The sequence below is a fragment of the Rhinatrema bivittatum genome, chromosome 4, assembly GCF_901001135.1.
Source record: "Rhinatrema bivittatum chromosome 4, aRhiBiv1.1, whole genome shotgun sequence".
Taxonomy (NCBI): domain Eukaryota; kingdom Metazoa; phylum Chordata; class Amphibia; order Gymnophiona; family Rhinatrematidae; genus Rhinatrema; species Rhinatrema bivittatum.
Window position 1 is genome coordinate 356,296,934 of NC_042618.1, and position 22,101 is coordinate 356,319,034.

Here is a 22,101-nt window from a genome sequence, read left to right on the forward strand (position 1 = left end):
GCCTTTTGATTAATTGCAGATGATTTTTGAGGGAGCATTGCTTGCAGTGGTTGGAATCACAGCAAAGAGAGGGATCCAGAAACCACAGGATTGGAGTGGCTCCAACTGTGTGTGGAAAAGAAAACTCGTCTCTTGAAAGAAGTAGGGAAGACAGTAGCTGTGACCTTGCCTCCATCAGCACAGTTAGGACCCAAGTCTGAGGTGTCAGCTGTCCTCCGAAGATCCTGAATGTTCAAATGGAAAGCACCTGCCTTGGATTTCTTTGGCAGAAAGCTGCACAACTCCCTTTTGTGACTCAGAGGTGTCTGCATAACAGGATTTTTAGAAACAAAAAAATAATGCAGCAAGGCAGGCACACCAGTCCCTGGAGCTGGGCCAGTCTTACAGATATGCTCCATTCTGAACTGTCGATCATCGCATCGGGTCGCTTTCTGTTTTAATAAATAACTCTTCCTGATTCAACAGAATGTTATTTTGTACTTTCATAATAGCAGTAATCCTGCTGGTAGAAACTTGGAGAGAAAAACTGCCTGAGACTTGGGGGGTTTATATCAAATTTTCATCTAAACGTGCTTTAGAATGTTAGCCCTAGAGAAATCAACACACCTCTCTCTGCCTTGCATGACCTAGTATCGGCCGTCTAGTGCAGGGGACCAGGAAAGACAGGAGGAAATGAACATTGCATGAAAAATAACAGCAACAATAAATATCTGATTTGGGCAGAGAGGCAACTCGTGCAGGGTTCACTAAAGGGAGCTATACGTTATCGTGAGGAATCTTCCAGCAATGAGAGGTCAAGGGAGATGTGATTGATACGAGGGTCCTTCCCCCCCAAAGTGGGTAGGGTTGGCGGTGTATAAAAGTGCTTTCCACGAGGCACAAAGGGGACTTGCCTGCAGTTTGCTGCGGAAGAGTTTTGAGTTGTGCTGGGCGTTGGGAAGGCACAGATCTTGAGCTGTGGCCTCACCTGTGGTTCTAATCTGGATTGTGGGAGAGGAGAGGGGATTGTCTCAGAATATTCTAACCACATGAAGATAGCAGGGAGGACTTTTCCCGGGCCTAACCGCCAGCCTTTCTGGGCTAAACAAGTAAAAAGCTTCGGTGAGGAAGTGTATTGCGTTGGTGAAGTAAGAAGACTTTCTTTTATGCATGATAAGAACTTGGGACTTCAGCAAGTGATTTTTGGATTCTGAAAGTGACTGTAAACTGTTTCTGACTTGTGAATTTCTGCCTCAGTCGGATTGAGTTTTTACAAATTCTTATTGTATTTGCTGAAACGTTTGACTTATTTTTCCTTCAGTAAACATTTTTTCTTTCTGTTTGCAAGTCAAATTGCTGGAGTGGGCTGCTTATTTTTGTTGAATTGTGGCATCCTCTCAGTGGCCCTGCAGGAGGATTCCCACCCTAGTCCCACAGAATCTGAGCCGTCCCCCCACCCTGGTTGAGTGGTCCAGTGTTCTGCGGGCCTGGGAAGGTGGCTTCCCTTCCCTGAGGGAGGGGGGTTACATTTGTAAAGTCTTAACACCCGTTGGTAAAGGGGCTCTGAACTGGACTAGCCAGGTTTCCTCATGCACCCTTGATTCAAATTCAGGAAATTGTATTACCTTGACAGCTTGTACGTGTTGCTATTCTCTGAATTTTCTTTGTCACTCTCCTGCTTACACATGGCTCCGTTTCCTGTTGTTAAAGCACTAATGGAGAAATTCTGCAGCATCTTAATTTGCAGCAGGAGTATCAGTGGCCCAGTCTGTTGGAAGCCAAGGATGGAAGATCTTGCAAATTAGTTTGCCAGGGATTGGTCAGTGAGCATGCCCTAGCGCAAAACTGGAGTTTGTTTGCATTTCAACAAACCTTTGATAAATTCCCTCTGTCTTTTTAAGCATGCAAAATTCGACACTTGGAGAAATTTGATTTAGTTAAGAAGAGAAGACTGTTGGCTGTTGGAGATGTGGACCCTTGGACCAAGGTGGAGTTGGCATAACCTGCAGGGAGGAGCCCTGCAGGTCCCCATCGTCGGCAGGCGGAGTGGGATGAGGAGAGGCCCCGCTGGAGCTTCACCTTTACCAGTCCATGTTCCCCTCGGGTTGAGCCTTTGTATGCTGGGATTGGCAGGTCTTAGGTGGGAGCCTCTGCTGATGAGCTGAAGGTCCAAGAAGCAGGCCGTGGTCAGCGGCAGGTGGTGTTCAGGTAGTGGTCAGTACCAAGTATCCTTCCAAAGGGCAAGGCGGAAAGAGGCAGGGCAGGAAGGCGAGGAGCAAGACGGAATGCAAAGGCACCCTTAAGAACTAAGGAACTGAAGGCTGACCACACGAACTGAAAAGCAAAGACGCTGGGATTGAAGACAATGGAGAATTCAGAGACAGAGACACCAAGGCAACTCATGCTGCTAGGCAGTAGGGAGACCTGTTGCCAAGGCGCCGGAGGGATGTCTGCCATGGCCTTATATAAGCCAAAGAGAGTGATGTCATCTGAGGGCACCTTTCAGGTTTTTCCACTGCTGGCCCTTTAAAGATGGGGAAGATGGCGCACATGTGCCCTAGAGGAAGCGGGGCTCAGCGGTGTCCTGCCAAGGGGGAATGCCAGCCTGGAGGTAAGTGCGGCAATCTATGGAAGGAGCCCGCGGACCGCCAAATGCAACATTGGCATTCAACGTCTACACTTCTTTTTTCTTTCCTGTGGGTTTAGTAGCATGGAAATGACTGCAATCCTAGTTTTAATTCCAAATTCCCCAGCAAGCTCAATACCCTGCCGGAGATTGAGCATAGTGTCAGAATATTGCCCTCAAAGCTTGAATATGGGGCGGGAGGTTGTCCTGGGCACCATATATTTTGAACAGAATTCTCACAGGACTTTTTTTTAGGCACCACCACTAATATATCAGGTGTCTGAGCAACTTAGCAGCGGCTTTTATGACAAATAATTAAGAACATAAGAAATTGCCATGCTGGGTCAGACCAAGGGTCCATCAAGCCCAGCATCCTGTTTCTAACAGAGGCCAAACCATGCCACAAGAACCTGGCAAAGGCCACATGTCCTGCTGTTGTAGGTAATCCAGCTAGGATCAACATGGTAGGAAGGGAATGGTAGGAGAATGGGACCAGCATCGTTAAGATCCTGGTGACGTCAGTCTGGCCCTTTTCAGGAGCAGTAAATTAACTTTGGCACGAGAGAAAATAGGGAGTAGAGCTGAAATCCTGCAGCACTATTTCTACAGTGGCTTTTCTCAGCCAGAGTTCTGCTCGATTCAGTAATGGGATCCATTTCTTACATTTGTAGGGCAGGCTAATGTTAGACGTGAATTTACTAAACTTTGATAAAGTCCCCAGATTCCTTCTCCCTGATTATTGGGATGTCCATGCCATGGGCTTTTTTGTTAATTCCATTTTTGATCCAGCCTAGATAATGTATGCATTCAGTCCTTATTAATGTCTTTTGAACAAGAGAAGCAGCTGTGTTTTTTTGTTTCCAAAACAGAAGTTTGGCGGTGCAACAAGCCTTGCGGATGGTGGAGTGCTCACTGGAGTGGCCAGATCAGTAACCAAATAAATGGTTTCAAAATCTGCGAAAGGAGAACAAATCCCAGTTCTTTAGGTTGTTACAGTTGTGTTCATTAGCATAGGATATTTTTATTTTTGGTTAAGAGCCTCATTGGGGGGAGGATACATTGGAGGAAAGTCGCAATTAAAATAATAGAGGAAACCTTGCATGAAATTAGGGTTTGGTGCCCTATTGTAATGGGCGTGCGGATCCCCTCATTCCCAGACATTAGGTCAGATCTGCTCACTGGAGTATGAAGGCAGAGCAGAGACAGCCGTGTCTGAAGATGACATGAGGAGAAGCGTGGCCTGCTTTTCATGGCTGGAATGCTTCCCAGACTTGCAGGCCTCGCTCCGCAGGCTTGAGTAGATTGGGCAGTACGTTTCTTGCTGTTTCACGGCAGATCGGATTCCCAGGTGTCTTCGTATGTTCAGTTGGGAGCAGAACCTGCAGTGGAACATGGCCATAGTACGATCATGTCCTCAGTAAATGGACCATGGATAAATATTGCAAATTATTCCAGGTAAAGACTGGTTTCTGTGGGTTTTTTGGCTTTAAAGTGGTGTCTCTTGGGAGCCCTATGAGTACTGGAGAAAACGGAGTGCTTTTCAAGATACACCGTTTTATCAGACCAACACACAAATGCATTCAATGATGTTCTACAAGAGCTTTGAAGACCGCCTAGGGAACTGGAAAAGTTTGATTTTAAACACAAGCTATCACCCGGTGAAATTTTCCCAGCGGAGGAGATTTGGCCTGCTGGCCTGCTTTCCCTGTTGTCCAGGTCATGCCATGCAGACAGGGATGCCAGGGGGGGTGAGTCTCCCTCTAGCTTATGTCCTGCTGGAGCCTCACAGATTGGCACCTCAATGAGCTCACACCACTGGCTCTTACAAAAGAGACTCCACTTGCAGTGCATTATATGTATTGTGACAGGCTGCTGCTTGCATCCTGCCTGGGACAGTTGTCAAAAATCACCAAAAAACCAATCAGCCAGGCAATCTTATATATGTGCAGACTGACACTTTGCTGGCAGCAATATAGTCCAGTTTTTCCCTTATACCCATCCAGCAGGCGTTAAACTCAGGGCTTCAAGCTGCAGGTTCCCCAGGCTTTAGCGAGCTTGTACACACCTGGAGTGGTGGCCTTAAGCTTTCCACAGTCTTTCCTGATCCCTCCTGCTCTTCTAATAGCTCTGTTTCTTGTGTCTCTCGCCCTTTTCCTTTCTCTACAGTCAGCTTTTGGCTTTTTTTCTCTTACCACACTAATTGGCTTTCACCTGGCCCTGAGATGTTGGCTCTTTGGAATTAAATTACCCACAAGCCCTGTTTACAAGGCCATACCACATCTGTGTTCACTTGGGTCCTTTTCTGTTTGGAGCTCCCCCTGTTGCTCAGAATAACAAGTGCAATATGTTTCTACATGCTTCAGAGACTATATTACCCAAACGTTATACTGTGTTTCTCCCCTTTTACACTTTTTTTTTCCTATTACTCTGATAGGGTGTTTATTTGGCTTTTCAGGTCAATTCTGCATGTGCGGAATACCCATTATGTCACAATATGGATGCTCAGTTTGTGAGTGAGCATATTGTGAATAAACAAGACCTTTTTTGCTGTATTGAATATCCAAATGATATTTGATTAATGCTGTTAAAATACTGTATGATGGGCTAGTCCTATGATTCGGCAGCTGTGTGCTAATGTATAGAAGATTAGGGTTCGATTCTGAAGCTCCACAGACTGGCCAGGACCGAGGATACTGCAGAGGCAGTGTTCATAGTCCCTGGTGAGGGAGAAGGAGTCTCAACCAGCAACGCAACACCTTGCAGCCAGACTTGGGAGAGGCCATGTTAGCCGTATTCCAGATGGAGCTGCAGTTTGTGGTCTCTGACTGTGAGGTCAGTTGCTGTGGTGGCTGAGTGTAGTTGAGTGGTGGATATAAAAATAGGTGGACAATATCCCCAGGTAGTTGTAAATGAAGGCTCATGGCACCAGTACTCAATAGAGGCTGGTTCCAGCTTTGAGTTGGAAGCCACAACGAGCAGGAGGAAACAAGATTACTTTCTCTTTTCCGTCTTTCTAATCCAAAAAAGGCTTCTCAGGTGGCTTCCAACAGATCAGCATTAAAATACAGTGCAATACATCATTAAAGTTCAAGCAATAATCAAAAACAATTCATGCATATCAAAAACACAATGGTAGAACTCTGGGTAGATGCAATTAAAGAATCATGGCCGGTCTGCGACTTACCATTTTGTGAACGAAGGTGGTCTGCAGACTCCTTGGTTACTATTATTTCCTTTTCTCTTCTCAGTTTGATCCAGAGAACACTGGCTACATCAGCACTGAACATTTTTGGAGCCTGCTACAGAGTCATGGTTCGGAGCTGGATCCACACAAACTGGAAGTTCTCTTTGCATTGGCTGATAGCAACTCTGATGGAAAGATCTGCTATCAGGACTTTGTCAACCTGGTGAGTAGTTCCCCCCCACCCCCAACAAGCCAGCCAATGTGCTGATTCTAAACCTTCACACAGTTATGGAAGGGAGGTCTGTAGGCGGGATCACAGTAGAGAGAATAACCTACAAAGGACATCCATACCAGGAGTCTTATCATTTGAAGTATGAGACATAAAATGAATCCTCTTTATGCAGTGAATCCCTCAGGCTCATTTACTTGGTTACAAAAATTAATCTGTTTTGGGGAGAGTTCAGGGTAGGAGAAGGAGCTAGGGGGGCTGTACTGGTCTCTTTCTCATTGTGCCAGTGTTACAAGTCCAATGACAAAGTGTGGGGCACAATTCACAGATACATAGGAATCTGATAGGAGCTGTGATAGGAATGCTTCTGTTATGGCCCCTTGGACTGGAGTTTGGCCACCTGCTCATTTCACACAGGCCACCTGATAACCCTGTCACCATCATATCATTGAAGTCAAACTCATGGGCAAGGAACAAATGGAGGAAGCTTCAAACAAATTTTTTTAAAAAGTGAACTGTTCTTCTGTAGGACAATATTGAAAGCCATTTCCTCATGTAAATAGGATTGGCTGAAAATTATTTCTCTACAAGGCTAAAAGTGTGTGATGGTTTCCATAGCATGTGCACTTTTTGCCAAATTGAGGGGTAGGAATTAACGGGGGCAGGGAGAGTGCTGGCTTGGAAAACACTGGGGCTGGCGTTTAATTCTTGCGTGTAAAAACCTGCGCGTCAGGAGCATGGTGACTTTATGCACAGGGGGCAATAGCTAATAGCGTCATCTACATGGCATTTACATGTGATGAGCACGATTAGCTATGAGCGTGTTTGGACGTGTGTTTTGGACATGTTAATCCCCTTTTTTGCATTGGGTGTTAGCCTAGCCCGTTCAAAACGTGCGTCCAATCACAAGCTAGCCTGAGCGCAAAAGCAAATGAGAAAAATCAGGGATTATAATTGTGCAGTGTTTAAAAAAAATTGTAGTTTTGAGTATTTGAATCGTGAGCTCTCCCTGCATCTTGGTGATATCTAAAAAAGGAACCAGCCCCTAGTTCAGTGTACATCAGCCAGGAGGTGGCTGAGCTTTGCTGACTGATGCCAGAGAACTGGGCAGGTAGTTCAGAAGGCGACATGCTTCAGCTTTGGCAGCTTTCTGCTCTTTGCTGAAGGAAGATAGTCAGGGCTAAGAGAGGCAGATCAGGGTACACACTGGGTGTGTGATTTGGGCTATTGTATTCAGAGCATTAAAACTGAACCAATATCCCAACGAGAGCTAATGTGGCAGAGTACAGTCAAAGACCCCTGTATATTGCCCGCTTGCACACCCAAATTGAAACCATTTTTTAACAAATAAAATGGAAATTCTGTATCTCTTTTTTTTGTAATTATTATTTATAAATTTAACAAAATACAAAACCACAATAGTTTCTGAAGGAAACGTACATGGTTCGAGAAGAAAGATAAATACAATGGAAGAAAAAAAACCCACACAAAGGAAAAACATAAATTCCTCACCACCATTACTATTAGATCTCTTCTGGAGGGACCATAATCAAAGGAAAAAAAAAAAAGAAAAACCAAACTTTTTTAATATATATTTATATATATATTAGCCAAATTAACTCTGTGCCTTCATCATTGTTCGGTCTAGCCCTGGTTTGTAGAAACAAGTTTAACTGATCAGATTAATAGAAAACATATATTTCTTGCTTTCCAGCTTAATTTCACGTTTGCAAGGAAATCTTAGAACAAAGTATGCCACTGAAGAGGTCACATCCTGCTTCCTACTCATAAATGTAGATACATCAGGAAACATTGCAATCTTGTTGTGTTAACTGGGAGCGGCCACAGCTTAAGGAAACAGCCAGGAGGACAGAGGAAGGCAGACTCTGGCTGTTTCCACACACAAACTTTATTTACAATAACAGAAAAGTATAGCACAAAAGGCTGCTTACATTGCAGACCTTAACTTAGTCACAGTCCTCAACATACTAATGGCTCCCTGCCTTCTCTCTGGGGCCTCATAAACCCTTCTGTGCCCTGACACCTTATACTTTAGTGAGGGGACCCTCTCTTCACCCATAATCCCTTGCGGGGCTGGTGCTTAAGGAGGACCAGGCCAGATAGCTGTGGTTGGTCTTTTAAGGTGTTCTGAGGGAGTTTCCCATATACTCCCTTACACCTGTGTCCCAAAAACTTATTGAGGATAACTTTCAAGCAATTCCACATGGCCAAATATACGCGCATATATGGCTGCACGGAGATCTACAGTAGTTTAAAACTTGCATGTATCAGGTACACACAGATTATAAAGTACATATATGTCTACCCCCCAACATACCTGCATATCTTTGGTTACACACGAATACCTGAAATGCATTGAAAGCATGTACCTTTCCCACCTATTTTATAAAACCGCATGTATATTTTATGCATTAAAAACTTGCATAAAATCCTGATTTATACATGGAAGTAGGTATATTTTAAAACATGCGCATATCTGAAATCACCAGTTTGCCAGTACCTCTATCAGTTCACCCAGTTTTTCTCCAGGTCATCAAGACCCTCCTAGTTTTTCATCCTGAACTACCCCCATTCACTCAGGCCTCCCACCCAACCAATAGCAGACAACAGATGAGTCTGATATCAGTTGCGTTAGATAATTAGCAGGTATAAAATTGCACAAATAAATTACCTAAAGTATTCATGTAAATGTCTTATAAAATAGCAACTTACACGCCTGCGGGTGTGTGAATGGGTGTATGGATAGGTGGATGAGAGCCAGTGAGAAAGGGGAGGGAATAAGAATAAAGGGAGGGGAGTAGGGTGAGAGGAGAAAGGAGTGAGTGAAAGGGAAAGGACGAGAGGAGGGAAGGGAGTGAACGAAAGGGAAAAAGAAGGGAGGGTTAAGAGTGAAAGTGAAGGGAGGGTAGGAGATGCCATAGACACAGACAACACAGACACACCTCAGGGGGACAGATGTAGAGGAAGGGGAAGCCAGAGAGCAGGATTCTCTGGCATGTGGCATGGTTTCCAACTTCCAGAAAAGCTAGAAATATTATTACTGGCATGTTATTTGCCACATCCCTGGAAATCCTGTTTTCTCCCTTTCTCAGTATTTCAAATTATCCAAAGGGCCAGATATACTCCTCCCCCTCCCCCACTGAGAAAATTCTGAGCTATCTCACCCTTGTGAGATAGCTCAGGAACCTCCAGGGGGACCCTTGCCCTCGGCTCTCTTGATGATTTGAAGTTTTCTGTGTGGGCTTTCCCTTGGAAAGTTTGGAAACCCCCTGTCTTGAAGCATATGTGGCAACCCTTTGGGATCACCACTAAATGGCCCTAGTTCCTAAACCCTTTGAACTAGGAGTGGGAGATAGGCAGTAGAGGGAGGGGTGCACTATTTTCAGAGCAACATTTCCATAGAGGTTGCTGGAATGGCTAGCCCCCACCCCCCTGCTGGTATAAAAGCTGATTGTCTCATGGATAGCTGTGGCATTTTGTGTTAGCAGTCAGAGACGCAGGAGTTGTTTTTCTTGCGTTGATTTCTTCCTCTTCATGATGTGCTAGGCCTCACAACTTGGATTCTGCACTGAACAGTAAAAGGGGCAATTGCCTTGCTGGTACACAGCCTGTCCAGTAAAGGGGTCCCGGGGTTTGCTTAAGGGATATTTGAACTCGCTTTTGGAAGATTTTCTGTGAGATCCCTGGTACATGGCCTGGGTTAAGGGACTTTTGGGGGAAGGCCGAGAGTAGAGGAGATTCTGCTTCTCTCCATGTCACTACCCATGGATGGATCAGTGGTGACTTGCTGCAGAAGAATTCCGTTTTTTTTGTCTTTTTGTGAAGATTTGCCTTGTGTTTTGGGGGGAGGTTTTGCTGCTACCCAGAGCCATAGCTAGCCTATGGTCGATATGGCCTTGGCCATAGGCGCCAGCTCATAGTGTTTTATGTTGTGTTCAGGGTGAGGGAGCACTTTTATACTTGGCCGTAGGTGCCAGACGGCCTGGCTGTGGCTCTGCTGCCACCCTTCCTGCCCTCAAGTGGGGAAAACTAAAATAGCTGATTCCCTGCTGCCTGGACCATTCGTCTGAAAGATCCCGCTTGTCATCCGGAAAAAGAGAACTGCGAGACAGACCTTTCTGTTTCAATGGGGAGACCCCCATGCAGAGAAGAGGTACAAATGGGAGTATTGCAGTGTTTGAGACCCTGTTTTTTTTTCTGTCTGCTGGTATTTCCAGAAGGGGATTTGTTTTCCACCCACAAATAGGAGACAGCTGCCCACCTGCAAAAGTCTTGCTTTTCCATGTCCTGAAGGGCGCGTTCTTTCCCTGGCCCCCATGCACCTGAAGACACTTGCACAGACCAGGAAAGTTGGAGAACTACGGTAACAAAATATTGTGCCAAGAACTGACGTGTAAAGTGCTACCATTTGCTTCTGAATAATTGCTACAGTAAAGTTTTGCTTTGGACAACCCAACTCAAGCGTCCGGAGTATTTTGTTGGCATCCCTGCCACCTACAGTGAAGCGAGACTTTCCCAGGAGAAAAGGAGAGTCACCCCTGCACTTGGGCCTTGGAGGAGAATTCCTCCCCCTCCCCCTGTTGGAAACAGCCAGACACCCCGGGGCCGTGGAACAGAGAGAGAGAGAGAAAGAGGAGTTGGCCCTGGGACCTTATGTGGCCCCTGCCTTCCACGGCCAACCACTGGAAGAGGGACTACATACAGATGTGATAAACCCATCCAAGGTAGTCTGAGCCATTAGAGTGGGAAGAACAGGCTCTGATGGGAAAGCTTGAATACAACTCTTCCTCTTCTTACCCTTAGGGCAGCTAGATACCTAGGACGTGAATCACTCCCCAAGCAGGCCTGGATTTGTCAGTAGGCGCACTAGGCCTGTGCCTAGGGCGGCAAACATCTGGGGTCGGGCAGCAGGGTTGGCTGAAGATTTGCTGCCTTTGGGCTGTGCTGAATCTCACTCAGCAGAGAATAGCCCTCTGCTTCCTACTCCAGCTCCTCCTCTCCCAGGCAGTGTTGAGGGAACAGGAGAGGAGGGGAGGGAAGCCTGCAGGAGACAGAAAAAAGAGGGGTCATTTTGGGGAGGTTAGGAGGTGGTGAGTAGAGATAATCAGAGGGTGGGAAGAATGGCTGGGGGGTGTACTACTCTGTGTGTGAGAGAGAGGGGGGAACAAGGGCAGGGGGCAGTGTTTGTGTGTGAGAGAGAAGGGATTGGCCTCCAAGTATATGTGTATGTGTCATATCGGGTGGGATGTTAGAGAGGGGATGCAAGAAGGAGCAGAACTGGAGCATGGTAAAGACACCTCCCCCCTCTCTTCCCAACCACTACAATTCAGATCCTCCCTCCCTTGATCTTGGATTCTATCCCCTCACACTCCTCCCCCTTTCTCCTCACCTCATTCCTGATCCTTATCTCGTCCTCTCCGCACCCCTGAGGTCTCCTCCCTGTACTGATACTTGAGATCACTTTTCTTCATCAATAAAAATTAGATAAATTCTACTAATTAATTCTACTAAGATATATATATTGTAAAACTAATTTATTTATTTTTTTTTTAAATTAACAATTTTTATTGCTGTAAAAGATAAGCAATAACATATAAGTCAGGTATTAACAGAACAGCAAGCTATTCAATTAGCAAAAAGAAGTAATACATCATGGTATAATGAAAATCCATAACGTTACCCTCCCCCTGTCGTCCCCCCCCGCATGCTATACGTTGTCAATACAACTCTGTTCAGTCAGTAAAGCTTCACTCACTCCAATTATCATTTACACATTCAGTAGTCAGTATGGCAAAAAACAATATACTTAGACAGACAGATAGCAAAATAGCAACCTATGATTATAAGGTAAAAGTCAAAGGTCTCCAATGGATGTAAGGTCCCCAAACTTGGTTGAATTTCGCAAGACGGTGATACTTTAAAGCCGTGAGACGATAAAGAGTACAGGCCCTGTCCAGGCGTTGTAGCAGTTCATCCGATGTAGGTGGACGTGTTCGCTTCCAATGGCAAGCAATCTCCATTTTAGTAGCCGTGCAGATTTGTTGCATTAATGTTTGAGCCGATGCTATAAAAGAATCAGCCGGGAAAAAGAGGAGCGCCTGGGCCGTAGATAAAGTGCAAGGAGCTTTAAGAAGAGCGGACAATAGCTGAGATACGTAGGACCAAAGAGGCTTAATGAATTCACAGTCCCACCACATATGCAGATATGTTCCAACTCGGTGGCAACCACGCCAGCAGTGGGGGTCCACTCTGGAGTAGCAACGATGCAGCCGGGCTGGAGTCAAATGCCACCGATATAGAATCTTGTAGTTAGCCTCAACAATCCTGGTGGATATATTTCCGCGAGAAACTGCAGAGAAAATAGGCAACCAGTCCTCTTCAGGTATGGAGGTCTGAAGATCGGTCTCCCACGCAACCATGTGTGCATGCTTGCTAAACGGTTGAACAGACAGCAACTGGTATAATTTGGATATAAGACCCCCTATTGCCTTAGAAGAATCGCAATATCCCTCCAACAAGGAACGTGTGGGGGCCAGCAACCCCTTGTATTGAATGTGAAGCAGAAAATGTCGTAACTGCATATAGGGAAGAAACTCCATGGAGGGAAGCTGGTATGTCTCTTGTAAGGTGGAGAAGGGTATTGGGCTATCCAGTTGGAAAACATGCTGTATACAAGAGATGCCTTTGGATTTCCATAGAGCGTAGGCATTAGTAGGAAGACCCGCTGGAAATAGAGTATTGTGGAATAAAAAAGTAAGAGGATGGTAATCACATTTTCCCACCAGTTTGTATTTCCACTGTTTCCACACATTATAGGTGTGCCTTGTACATGGGGTTAGTTGTAAGTTTGCACGCCATGTTTTAGCAGGTTGCCAGAGAAGGGAGGCTAATGGCACCGGCGCTATCCATTCTCGTTCCAGAGCAACCCATGGTTTAACGGAAACCGAACAATGCCAGTCAATTATTGGTCGGAGCTGTGCTGCCACATAATATCTGGACAAATTAGGCAATCCCAAACCGCCCGCAGACTTAGGCTGATAAAGAATTTTTTGAGCCACCCTCGGAGGTCGATGGCGCCAGAGGAAACGAAGCAATTTTCTTTGCCATTGGAGCAAAATAGAGCGTCCCACCAGAACAGGTAGAGTCTGAAAGAGATATAAAAATCTCGGGAGGAGGTTCATCTTGATAGTTGCCAATCGTCCAAGCCACGTGAGGGGAAGTGTAGTCCATTTCTCTAAGTCGAAGTCAAGTTTTTTAAATAAAGGGACATAATTAAGCTGAAAAAGATCAGATACCTTATTACTCAAATATACCCCCAGATATTTAAGTTTAGTTGGTGCCCATCTAAAGGCATGCCTCTCCTTCAAGTTACTGACCATATCAGGGGGACATGTTATGTTCAAGATTTCAGATTTGTCCCAGTTAATTTTGAAGCCGGAAACAGCGCTAAACTGTGCCAACTCCGTTTCAAGTACCGGGAGAGTTAGGACGGGGCTGCCCACCGTGAATATTATATCGTCTGCAAACAGGGACAATTTGGAATCGCAGGTATTTAACGTGAAGCCATGCACCTGCTGATTGGATCTGATAGAGATGGCCATGGGTTCTAGAAAAATGGCGAAAAGCAAGGGCGACAGAGGACAACCCTGTCTTGTTCCTCTCTGCACCGGGAAAGGTTCAGTGTACCGGCCATTGATTTTGATGCTGGCTAAGGGATTGGAATACAGTGCTGTGATCCAGTTATGAAAGGAGGTACCAAACTCCATTGCCTGGAGGGTGTGAAACAGAAAAGGCCAATGGACCATGTCAAAGGCCTTCTCTGCATCGATGGCTAACAGGAGATGGTCAACCTGGCAATGGGAAGCGCCCCAGATAATATTAATAATTTTACGCACGTTATCGCTGGCCATGCGTCCAGGGATAAAGCCAGCCTGGTCAGGGTGAATAATCCGTGCTATAAAACAGTTTATCCTATCGGCCAAGATCTTGGCTAGGATTTTAAGATCTAAGTTTATCAGCGATATCGGCCGATAGGAAGCACATAAGGCTGGGTCCCTCCCCGGTTTAGCTATAATAGTAATGCCTGCGGTATTGGAATCCGAGTTCAATGATCCCCCTCCCCTAAGATGATTAAAGTGGCTCTGAAGCTGCGGAGCCAAGATGTGTCTAAAGGATTTATAAAATTTAGCCGTCAGGCCATCTGGGCCCGGTGCTTTGCCTACCTTGAGAGTCTTAATAGCCTCTAAAATCTCCGGGGTCGAAATTTCTGCATTTAAGCTATCTCGCATCTCCATCGTTAGGCGAGGAAGGGGAAGTGCACGGAGATACTGGAGTATATCCACAGATTGTATATGGGTTTCTGCGGAATAAAGGGCCCGATAGAATTTGAGAAATTGCTGGGTTATGGCCGAATTGGAAGTTTCAATCTGTCCTTGGTCATTTTTTATTTTAAGAATGTGGTTTTGAAAAGACTGTTTTTTTAACTGGTGGGCCAGGACTCTACCCGCCCTGTTTCCCCCCTCAAAGTGAATTTGCCGAGTGAGATTCAAGGCATGTGTAATATGGTCCAATTCAAGTCTATTCAATTCTTCTCTACTTCTAGTTAGCCGGGCCAATATACGCTTAGAGCGAGAATAACTATGCTGGGCCGTAAGGGCTGCTATACGAGTCCTGAGCTGAGAACAGGCTGCCTCCTTCTGTTTCTTAATATAGGAGGATTGTGAAATGAAATGTCCCCTGATATAGGACTTAAAACAGTCCCACACGGTAACTGGAGAGGAGACAGACCCCACGTTTGTAGTGAAAAAATCACGAATCACTTGAGTGGAGGACTCTAAAAACTGAGAATCGTGAAACTAATTTATTTTTAATGTAGTATAAAAGGTGGAAATGTTTTGGTAACAGAATTTTGAAATTTTTTGTCAGAGAATCTACCCCAAGCTGCCACAGAAAACTAGAAGACTGTGTCTTAGACCTTCTGCTCCCTGTTGTTCAACTTTGGGGGGGAGGGGGGCGACAGCACCAACGGTGCCAAAACCTTAAGTCCGTCTCTGTCCCCGAGCAAAATAAACTGCGGAAGGACGCCACTCACAGTTAGAGGGCCACTTCCAGTTCTGATCTTCCAAATTCTCAAAACAAATGTCCAAGGGGCGTGCCCCTTTGGCTTCACTGTGCACTGCCAGTTGTGTAGTGTGGGGCACAGCTCTTATGTGCGCAGGCCTTGAGTGATGCTGTCAGTGTTAGGGGGAGGAGTCAGGATGCCCTTCTACTCCCCTGGTCAGGGCACCATCGCACCAGCCTCTCTGCTTCTCTCTGGAGCCTGCAGACCCTCTGAAAGTTCTGTCTTCTATAGAGTCACACATTGACAGCATTTCTTCTGTGGATAAAGGGATTCCTATGTCTGTCTATTTTTTCTTTTATTTACTGCAAGCTACAGACAGGATCCACAAAGTCATTGCTTTCACTTCATCCATTTGCACCAGGGATTGGTTTAGTAACTGCACGCCTCCGTTCTGGAATTGTTGGTGCTTTGAAAAATACATTTTTTTTCCCAATTGAACTATAAACCTATTGAATCTCTTTACAGAAAGTATGGCAGAGGTCTTATAAAGATCAGATCATAAGGGCCAGATATTTGTTGTAACTGAACAACTCCTGCTTTTTTCCCTAGGGCCGTAGTTTGTGAAAAAGTCGCTAGTGTCAGTCCTGTTACTCCTGGTTTCATGAACATTTATCCTCGTGTATTTTTAATTTGCATTCACTTACAAATGCATCCAGTTTCACGATGGAGTAGTAATAAGAGTACAGTGAGCCTGATAAGTTTAACTTACTCAGCGACGCCACTTAGCCAGATAGCAGAGTTAGCTGGAAAACATATCTGGCTAACTTGACTCCTCCCCAATCTACCCATTCCCCACTTCTGAGTTATCCCTCCCTCCAATTTAATCGCTGGATAACTCGTTATCCGGCTAGAATTTAGCCAATTAAACTTTTTTAAATTGCAGCTTTTGAATATCTACCCCTAAATTGTTACAACATTATTGGATTTAGACTTGATTTATTTAGGAAGACCCCCTTAAGGCAGAATTATTTGAAAGCATGTGGTGCATAAGCCACAACCATAATAAGAAGACAAAAGCAGATTTAATCTTGGCCTTTATTTTATATTTCAGATTAATGGTTTAAGAGCTATGAGGAGGAAGAGATTCTGAGCCTTATCCAAGAAAGACATTTTTCCACAGGCACAGAATGGGGACAAAAAGCCTTTTTGAATAAAGTCTTTAATCTCATGACAATTTCTCCTTCAGGGGCAGGAGCGGAAGGTGCCCTCACTTTTTTTTTTTATATAACTTTTTATTTTAACTTTACCCAAGACATATACAAAAGTACTTCACATTACAATACAGAATAATCAATGTAAAAATACAAAACAGAGGTGCATAAAGGAATCAAAAGCAGTAATCAAACACATAGCACTTATTACAAATCCAATAACAAGGAACCAGTACTTGTCGCAGAGTAAAAAAAAAAAAAAAGAAAGTGAATCCAAAAAAGTAGGATGCAGAATTACGCCACTCCCGGTATCTGCCCCCGAACGCTCTCGTAGCTCTGTAGTTTCTCCTTCAAAGCAAAGCTAATGCGCTCTAAAAATGGCAAATCTGAGATACAGCATTGTTCCAGAATTCCATTTGAGGAGACATTTTCCTGCATGAAGCAGGTGGAAAACCAACATCTTTACTTGTTTTAGCAAAACCTGCTTCACGCCATTTGTCCAATAAACATAACTGAGGAATTAACACAACTTTCAAACCAGTTATTATTTCTTCAGTTTTCTGAACCTCCAACCAAAATTTCTCTACCCACCACCTATGCAAGTAGGTCTCCAACTCCCCACAGTATCTCCATCATAAAGGACTTGAATCACTAAATCTGGTAAAATGGAGGGGCTACCGATAAATACGGTGCAACAATTTTATACATCAATTCTTGCTTCATACTGCAGATGGGCAGTTTTGGAATCGAACGTCATATCTCCTGCCAATCTGAATAATCCAGGGATAGATTTAAGTCTCTGTTCCAATACTCTATATGTGACACACTAGTAGCTTGATTGCCATCATCAAAGTTCGGAAGACAGTATAACTAGCATCATCTTCGGAACTATTTGAGATTGCATAAGCATTTTCTCTAGCCCAGTCTTAGATCTCAGGAAACTGTTTTCCACAGGGGCTCTAAAAATATCTCTACTGAACTGTAAGTATAAGTAATGCGATATATACAGGAATATCAAAGTCCACCTGCAAGGCTGCAAATGTCTTAAAGGTTGTCCACTCCTATATCTGTCCAAGAAATCTCAGGCCTGAATTGTAGCAACTTAACATGTCTACTGAGCATGTGGTCTGAGAAAGTACTGAGCTATTAATCAATGAGGTTATTGGCGAATATCTCTCTTCCGGGACTCTTAGTTTCTTTCACAAGAGTCAACATGTTTTTAAAGTATGAGACAACAGGGAGGTCTCTCTGCCAAGTTTACTAATAATAGGAATATTAGGTGAATACAACAACAATTCAGCTAGGCTGTGCCCTTTCACTTGGAGAGTTTCCAAACGTTACCATCCCATATCCTTATCTGCACCCATCTAACCTCGCAGGCAAGATTTGCCCACGATCGGAATCATAAGCTGGGCTGGGTAAATCATGGCCTGGTTGAACCCCTTTGGCAGCAGCTGTCGCTTGGCCCCCCACGAAGCTCTGGTGCTTCCGTTGCACTGTGGGTGAAAAATCCTGGAAGTTGTAAATATGCTGATGGTCATGATGCGGATTGCCCTTTCGCTGTGCAGCCTGCATAATTAAATGCTTACCTCCAAAGTTATGAAACTGCATAATAACCGCTCTAGGCCTCCCATTTGGGCCAGGTGCTGGAGCTAAGGCCCGATGTGCTCTATATCTCCTTTCACTTCAAATTGCAAAAACTGCGGCAGCCATTTTGGCGGAAAAGACATCACACCTCACTCTTCGGCTTTTTCGGAAAAGCCCACAATTGTTAAATTATTACACCTGCTGCGGTTCTCTGTATCTTCTTGCCTTTCATTGTCCTTCCAATGAATCAATATTCCACTCATATGTTAGCAGAGCATCTTCGAGAATGCCTTCAATTCTCTCTACCCTTCCTTCCCGCCTCCATACCGAAGAAATCACTTGCTAAAGACCAAAAAACCAAGGTAAATATCAAAGTCGAAAACCCAGACTAAACCAAGGAACCAAGAAAAAGGAAAGACAGGTCACACCTTAATAATAGAGGCCATCATATTATAGAGACATCAGCGTTTGCTAAATTGCTGTTCCTATATATATCAGGAAAGCTTAGCGTTTACACAAGTGTTCCTTAATTGTATAATCATTGGTCTCATGACAATTTTTTTAAAATATTTTTTTGAAAATTTAAAACGTCCATAAATAGGTAAAGGTGTGCACTTATCTTTAAGTTCAGTGGCTGAAGTGCTCAAATTCAAAAAAACTGACGAACAGCAGGAGAAATCATTTTATTCTAGCCCATATAGGCTAGAATTTTCATGTAAAGCTTAAAAGAAAAAAAATATATTAAAAAAAAAAAATTGTGAGTCCAATGATTAAACAATTAAGGGACACTTGTATAAATGCTAAGCATTCCATATATATATAGGGACAGCAATTTAACGAACGCTGATGTCTCTAAACTGTGATAGTCTCTGTGACCTGTCTTTCCTTTTTTCTTGGTACCTTGGTTTTGTTTGGTTTTTCCTTACTGAAGAGCCAAGCTGGGTTACTTTATCGACAATGATCTCCAGCTTTGTATCTATTCTTTTTATAATCTTTTCCGTAAACTGGCTCAACACCTGCTTTATTGTGCCCGTTTTGTCCATAGACGATGCGTTCTCAATCAACTCCTCTCTCACTGGGAAGAGATCCTCGGCCAGGCCTGCATCCGCTGTGTCCGATGATACCGGGTTTTTTTGGGCGTTTTTAACATTTGCTGCACAGTCTCCCCACATTTTCAGTATGGAACACTTAGGAAGTTCTTCAGGCATAATTCCACCGGTTACTGGCCAGCCTTAGGAAAAGAAAATAATTTATTGGGAACTGGCTGGGAGCCCTTTTAGTTCTGTCGCTGCCTCTGCTAGTATGTCATGTACTCCCCCCCCCCCCGGGCGATCTTACTTCAGAACAAGTTGCAGAGTTGTCTTCCTCACTGCCAGGCCTTTTTTTTTTTCTAAAAAAAACGAAAAAAAAAAACAACCCCAAAATAAATCAAAAGGGAGGTACCAGGCTGGGACCACTGGCAGCTTCCACGCCAACAGCAATAAGGAAAAAGAAGCAAGTGTAAGAGCCAGGTCATCGACTTGGTAGGACCTGGGAGAAGCTTACCATAGGGTGACTTTAAATGCCATCGTGTGCTAAATTCCTCTCCTGCCTCAGACCACTTGGTCCAGGTGAGGCGCAGAGAGTGGGAAGGACATCGGTGGTTTTCCAGTAGCGCAGAGTAGAACGTTAACCAGTACGTTTTATAAGAAACCGTCTCACACACTCTTCAGGATTTTTGTTCCATTTTTTGTTGGCATTCAGCTTTCATTTCCTGAAAACCCATATAAAGTATTTGAGTTTCCAGCCAAATCGGTCAATCTCCTGCAAAATCTCTGCGAAAGAAAAATATCCAGCCGGACTCTGCAAGACACTGGAGCTATGAACCTGCAATGAAATATTTACAGCAGACAGATGTAATCTGTCAATATTAGTGTTTCCCTTGAGCTAAACCAATGGGGGTCTTGGGGGTAGGGTTTCTAGCAAGGGAGAGAAGGAGATGTGTCATTCCCATGAACTGTAACCCCTTGGGCGTAGAGAATCCTTTTTTCTGTGAGATGGCCACAGGAGTTTTGTGCGGTACTGACTCGCCATGGTAGATGTCTGAGATGAGTGAGCATAGCCACACTAATTCATATCTCCCAGTATAAGGGGAAGATTTTATTAATTTATTTAAAAGCTTTTGTTCTGCTAGGCCAGACTGATGCTCATAGCAGATTACCATGCAGCATAAAATGACCGAAAATATGAAACATCAAAATCATAAATTACAAACATTCGGATGATAATAATAACGCAGGTGGCTTTAGCCACGCGAATGACTATAGCGGCCTCATGGAAACAAGTGAACTGCCCACAGAGTCCGGAAGTCTTAAAGAGAATGTCGAGCGTCTATTATTTGAGCAAGTTTACTGCCATTCGACAGGATCGACTGGAACATTTCCAGAAGCTATGGACATCATATGAACATTGGGCGAAGGGTAACCCTACTCACTGATTTGGGAACATTAGGTATTACACTAACTATAATTTAGAGGGATTGTGGTCAATTAGATCATTTATATTTACGATTGTGGAATAGTATAACCAGAGGGGTTTAGGGAGGGGAGGGGGGGATATCATGTCAGATACTGATGGTTGGACACATTTTTGGTTGTAAGTCTGAGTATTTTGTGCCTGCGTGCACATTGAGTTTATGTATCCTTGACATTTAAAACAATAACGCTTTAAATGAAAAAAAAAAAATTACAAACATAACCTCCCAAATAAAACCAACAAAAGTCATCCTGTTACACGCTCCGGGAAAGCCCATTAACCTAAAACAGAACCATCGCCTCTTGCCATTGCACTATCCTTGGCACATGCAGCTCATGCTGAGGCCCTTGCGGTTGGCAGGACCCCTCAGATCATGGTGAGGAGGAATGAGCAGTTCAGATTAGCTGGACCTTGTCAAAGCCCAACGTGGAAAGGGGGGGGGGGAGAGAGAGCTTTCTGGAAGCTGAGAGGTTCTGGTTGTGTAATTTGTAGATAAGCAGAGCAGTGCCATTTTTTCCCCCCCTGCTCAGAGCTACTGACAGTTATCTTCCTGTGAAGGGAACTCTTCAGCTTATTATCATAGGAAGCTCTCAGACTCGCCTGTCCACATTGCTGTGATGAGCCAGCTGAAGAGCATGGCACGCAGTAGGAAATAAGCTAAATACATTTTTATAGACGTAATGTTAAGGATCTTGACCTATCCTTTGGGAAGGAGAAACTTCACATATCCAGTAATAAGTAGGCATAGGAAGGAAAAAGTTAAAATAGTTACACTGATTGGATTGCATAAGATTCTGTTACTTTTGTTGTGGTCTTATTCTTAGGCCTCTGTTATCTTTTAATTTCTATTTTTTTTTTCTTATTATTTGTTTTTTTTAAGAAACAAAAGGTGTGCCCCTTTTTTCTTTTGGCTGCACTGTCGTTTTAAAGATCTCCTTCCATAAATCAATATTCAGTGACAGAGGATTGGTGCAGTAAAGCTCAGACGGTCATAAATTCATGAAGATGAGAGCAACGAAGCATGGAAGCTTTCGATTGCTGAACATTTCTCCTTTGAAATGAAATAAAAAAATCAAAATGAAACCGTAGAATTTAGAATTTTTTTTTTTTTTTTAACCATCAGATAAATTAACATTTTAAATATTTTGTGGCTAGTACTTCTGCTCTAAGGATAGCTTTACACATTTTGAGAAGAGTTTAAGTTCATAAATATAATGTGCTGCTATTTTTTAATTTTATTTTTTTTAGGATTGTGGTAGCTCATCGCTCTGTGTGGATGAGGCAGCTGCACACCAGTCTGTGCCTGTATGCTCAAGGCTTTGTTTTTGTTTTGTTTTTTTTAAGAGAACAGATTGTAATGCGCCCATTAGCTGAGCTCATAAGAGAGTTGTCTTAAGTGCAAAATTTAATTGGGGGGGAAAAGCACTTTATAATACAAGTCCTTCATTAAACTGGCAATATTTCAAAGGGCACCCACCCAGTGTGTCTTACATAGACACTTGCAGGGGGTGAGACACGAGCATGCGATCTGTGAGTAGCTTCTGAAGAGGCCTCTGATCAGTCCTGCACACCTGCCTGTGCTAAACTGATTTAACTTGTGTGCAAGTCTGTGATAATTGCAGGGGTCTCCTACAGGTATGTGCCGAGTATAGTTTTGCTTTGCAAATTGGCAGCGAATGGATATGTAAG

At 44.0% G+C, this 22,101-nt stretch overlaps 1 protein-coding gene across 3 annotated transcripts in view; it reads left to right on the forward strand.

Moving 5' to 3' along the window:
• RHBDL3 (rhomboid like 3) overlaps positions 1–22,101 on the forward strand; it is a 151,654-nt gene that overhangs the window by 61,941 nt on the left and 67,612 nt on the right. For all 3 annotated transcript variants that reach the window (XM_029600729.1, XM_029600732.1, XM_029600730.1), the window contains one exon: positions 5,854–6,012. In XM_029600729.1, the coding sequence (XP_029456589.1) occupies positions 5,854–6,012 (159 nt within the window). The remainder of the gene's footprint in view (positions 1–5,853; positions 6,013–22,101) is intronic.